The 4,598-nt window shown below is 33.0% G+C and overlaps 2 protein-coding genes across 2 annotated transcripts; both read right to left on the bottom strand.

Annotated features, from left to right (window-relative positions):
- Positions 1-437: 437 nt before the first annotated feature.
- LOC131027126 (uncharacterized) lies at positions 438-785 on the bottom strand. The gene has a single exon (XM_057957117.2). The coding sequence runs from the start codon at positions 783-785 to the stop codon at positions 438-440; it is 348 nt and encodes a 115-aa protein (XP_057813100.2).
- A 51-nt stretch (positions 786-836) lies between these two features.
- Positions 837-1,964, bottom strand: LOC131875793 (ATP-dependent DNA helicase pfh1-like). The gene has a single exon (XM_059220469.1). It carries the CDS (start codon positions 1,962-1,964, stop codon positions 837-839), a length of 1,128 nt encoding a protein of 375 aa, XP_059076452.1.
- Positions 1,965-4,598: the final 2,634 nt, after the last annotated feature.

Genomic DNA, 4,598 nt, shown 5'->3' with positions numbered 1-4,598 from the left:
ATGTAATAATATATTATATGATCATATAATATATTATTACATTATATATATTATATAATATAATAATACTAGCCTAGATATCTTAATACAACTATCTAAAATACGCCGAGAGATATCAGTCTCGAGGCGCCTATTTTAAATTGTTGTTGAAAATATTTAGGTGCCTCGAGACTGATATCTCTCGACGTATTTTAGATAGATGTATTAAGATATCTAGGCTAGTAGCATCCGCAACGCAACATGTAAAGTATTAATTTATCACCTTTTGTTTTAAATAAAGCATATTTATCCTTTACAAATCATGATGCCTATCCTATTCAATGGAGTGTACAATAGGAATTCATATTAAATGCAACATTTCATCTTTAAAAACACAAATTTAATCCCAATTTTAATAGAAGAGTTCAATTCAACAATGTATACATTACATAAAAATATTATGTTTCCAAAGATTTGAGTCTTTCTTCCTCTGCTTTCCTTTTGGTGAGTTGCTTTCCTGTCTTCATTTTTTCATAACGATCATATGAAAATGGTGGTGAGATTCTAATTCCATCCAAGGCCTTAACACGTGATATAGCAACAAATGTTAATCCTGACCTTTCTCTTGGTCCTATGTCAATTGTTGCCTTTGAAAGAGTCAATCCTTGTGATTTATGGATTGTTAGTGCCCAAGCCAATCGTAGTGGCAATTGACGTGTACGGCCCCTTTGTATTGGTGAAATAGGAATCAAATTAGGAGATGCATCTTCAAAAGGAAGTCCAGAATAATTGTCAAATTCAACCATAACATATGTTGGTGGATCTGGTGGGGCACATCCAGGTTTGTATATGATATTTCAGATGTATCCTAAAGCTCCATTCACAAGACCCGCTTCTATCCATAAATTAGATGTTAACATGACCCTTGCATCCTTAGAAATTAATAATTCAACATCTAACTCATCATTTTGACCTCCTGCTGGATTAGTACTACCTTCTTTACTTGCAATGCTTCGGGCTATTGGTCTTCTTAATGCATATAACTTTTTTCTATTATGGTTATGCACATTGTCATTTGTTGCAAATAGATGAATATTATTATCAAACTCCTCCTTAATTGTTGGATGTAATGAAGCATCTGTTCTTGTCATCAATAATTTCCAATCATCTATAGTTGGATGTGCATCTCTAATATTTGTGAGTAATTGGCAAAACCTTTGTTGGTCTTCAGTTTCTCCATCTTGTCTAAACACCTTATCCAAAGTAACAACTATCTTAAACTCTTGCCATAATAATTTTGCACGCACATTACTATCATAAGGTGGTTTGTCACTAACAGGAGGTAGTTGTCCCAAATCTCCTACCAAAATGATTGATCTTCCACCAAAACTCATGTTTGATTTTTCAGGAAAAGCTTGACGTAGTCTTGAATCAATATTTTGTAACAAATTTTGTCCAATAAAACTCATTTCGTCAATCAATATATATTTAATATGTTGAATTTCTTCTTGGAGACTTGTGAGTCTTGTGCCTTCTAATTCAGCAAAATCTGCAATAGGTATTCGTAGAGTTGAATGAATTGTTGATGCACCAATGTTAAATGCTGCAACTCCAGTTGGTGCTAGTAATAATAAGGGAGGACATTGTGATCCTGATGCATCATTAAGAGTTTGACGAATTGCATGAATCAGATGTGATTTACCTGTTCCAGCTGTTCCTTGAATTATCATGTATAGTGGCATGGCATTGTCAACTTGATTATAATGTGACATAATAATATCAAGTGCTTTTTTTTGCTTAGCACCTAAAGTTCCATATGATATACTTGACATCATATTATCAGGTATTAATAAGCCATTCTCTTTCATAGTGTTGATAAAATTTATTGCTATATTTGTGTAATCATCTCCTTGATATTCTGCACTCCATGGATTTTGTTTATCAATATCTCTTCTTCCCAACATATCTATTTCTGTTACATCCATAATTTGTCCACGATGTAGTCTTGATATGATCTCCCACTCATGTTCGATTGTATTTTGATTATTTGGTAAATCATCATCTTCATAATCATTATGATCTTTAGTTTCATTTGTTATAATCCTTCGTTCCAAATGCCATGGATTATAGTTGAGTGACTCCCAATTTTATATAACTATGTTATCATCAAGTCCAATATCTCTTTGGATATTACGAAATGGCTTGTACAACAATAACTCTGACCAACAAAAATCAACCCATTTTTCTGATTGACATGTAGGTACGGTGGTAAATCTTGGAAACACCCTCACAATAGCTGCTATAGTCCTTGCTTCCCATTTGTTATCTCTTTTTCTCTTGGAATTATAAGTCCATGATCTAGCTGCATCTATAAGTGTGACACTTTCCATTGCATATGGTCTATCCATGTATCCTTCAATGAAATGTTTTAGGTGACGTTCATCATCATTTTCTTCATTTGTTATTAGTGGCTTGAACACCTCTCTTGAAACATTTAAAGTAACAAAAACTCTACTACTTTCTACCAATGGTAACTCTAGTAACATATGACATGTTTCTTGTGCTTCAATGTCCCTCTCAATGAGTGTTTCTGTTAGAAGTCTCCTATATGCCCTTGATGCTGCTTCATCAGGATTTTCTATATTTGCAAGTCGCATTAACATTTGATGATAACTTTCTAAACTCTTTTCTGCTTTTGCCGCATACTTTGCAATATAATTCATTACAGCATGTCTTGAAAGAACTGGTTGCCAATCTACATTTGCTCTCCATAACTGAAGTATGTTACGATTATGCGTGTTTACTCTATCATCATTTCTTGCAGGTTCATACACTTTATCTCCTGTGGCTGGGTCTTCAAATAATTTTGATCCATCTAGGTGTAATGGCCATGGTGCATTGTACCTACAAACAAAGAGTGAATTGTTAGTTTACATAAATATTTTAATTATTTATTAGTACTAATTTTTTGAATATATAAATATCTTACCTACAAACCATTCTTCCTCATTTTTTACGAAGGCAAGCACCCTCTTTACACATTGTATGGCGTTCAACACAATTGAGCAACTCTTCATAGTCACGTGCTAAGTCAATCTGGTTTAGTTGTTGTGTATTTCGAAGGCATGGATGTTGTGTAAAATTTTGTAAGACCTATCATTAATGATATAACATATTTTATTAAAGAAAATATAAATCTTTAAGTATAATATATTTCAAAATGAATATATACAATTGAGAATTAACATCATACCTATATGTTTCGTTGATGTGGATCCCCTCGTGGATTCCATGCGTGGATAATAGAATCAAAGTATTTTTTAGCATGTTTTACTTCATCATGATTTTTCCAATCAAGATTGTCTATGTTAGGTGCTCCCTCTAACCATATGAATCCATGCACATGTGGTGATCCTCTATGTTACCATTCATATCTTGACCAATAATCTTTTTCCTTCATTCCCTTTTGCAGTATTTCCTTTCTAAACATTGTATAGCGTAGGTGCATGTAATATGCCACAATATGTGGGTAGTCAATAATATTTTGACGCATATGAACATAATTCAATTGATCAAAAATGTTCTCATCTGAATTACATGTAAGGTCATTAAGTGCATTTTCATCAATTTGAACATCTCTATAGAACTTATCATGTTTTATTTTATATTTAAGTGCTCTATATACCCTCTCTTTATTAACTGTAAAATTATAATTTGTTCCACGTTGATCTTTTTTTTGAACAATGATGATTGGCAAATCATTTATCTGATGTGGTAAAATTTTAGCTATTTCTCTCACTTCTTGTGGAAAACTTATGGTATGTCCTTTATATTTGTATTGACCCCCAGTTGCATGTGTTACTTGAAGAATTGGGTTGACACGTGCTATCAACATTTCTTCTATTTGTGTTAAATTTGCAAGTTCTAATGGTTGTGGACCAGGATCCATATTGTTTGATGCTGAAAATCGATGTTCATTCTTCTCTTGACGACATCGATTGCAAATAGGGCCCTCAAGTACCCACACAACCTTCATTGTAGGATAACTCTCTTGACAAATGTAGCACATACTTGGTGAAGAAATTTGATTGAGTCCATGTCGAAATATCATTTGTAAAGTCTTCAAATCAATCTCAATATTTCCATCATTATTAACTACTCCTTGATCTCTTCTATTTTGTGTTCTTTGCAATTGTCTTTGTCTTCTTAGAGGAGTTGTTAATTCTTGTTGTGAACTATTGTTTTCCATATGATTTTGAAAATCAACATTCATTACATTTTGAACTCTATCATTTGGTGTTTGTAGCACACGATCAATTGTCAAAGAATTCATCCCTTCAGAACTAACCTCAATTGCTTCACGATTACACACTTGTATTTGTTGTCTTTCCATCCAATTCAATTGATCAGAATGCATAGCTCTTTGTATTCTTCTTCTTAATATATATCCATCATCCTGAGATGTGTGTGCATGATGTTTCATCATTTTATCTGCATGTTGTCTCATTTCCTCTTCAATCTCTGTCACTGTCATTTCTGCCCTACGTTTAGCACTTCTTTGTCTATCATTTTGGTTTCGATGGTTCCTTTCTTCTTGTCTTTGTAGATCAGTCATTTGT

The sequence above is a fragment of the Cryptomeria japonica genome, chromosome 5 (genome assembly GCF_030272615.1).
Source record: "Cryptomeria japonica chromosome 5, Sugi_1.0, whole genome shotgun sequence".
In the NCBI taxonomy this organism is placed as follows: Eukaryota; Viridiplantae; Streptophyta; class Pinopsida; order Cupressales; family Cupressaceae; genus Cryptomeria; species Cryptomeria japonica.
This window is presented reverse-complemented; position numbering and strand designations above follow the sequence as displayed.

Bases quoted from the DNA above. Each gene is read 5' to 3' on its own strand.
- LOC131027126 (XM_057957117.2), bottom strand. From the start codon at position 785: ATGGTTGAATTTGACAATTATTCTGGACTTCCTTTTGAAGATGCATCT.
- LOC131875793 (XM_059220469.1), bottom strand. From the start codon at position 1,964: ATGGATGTAACAGAAATAGATATGTTGGGAAGAAGAGATATTGATAAA.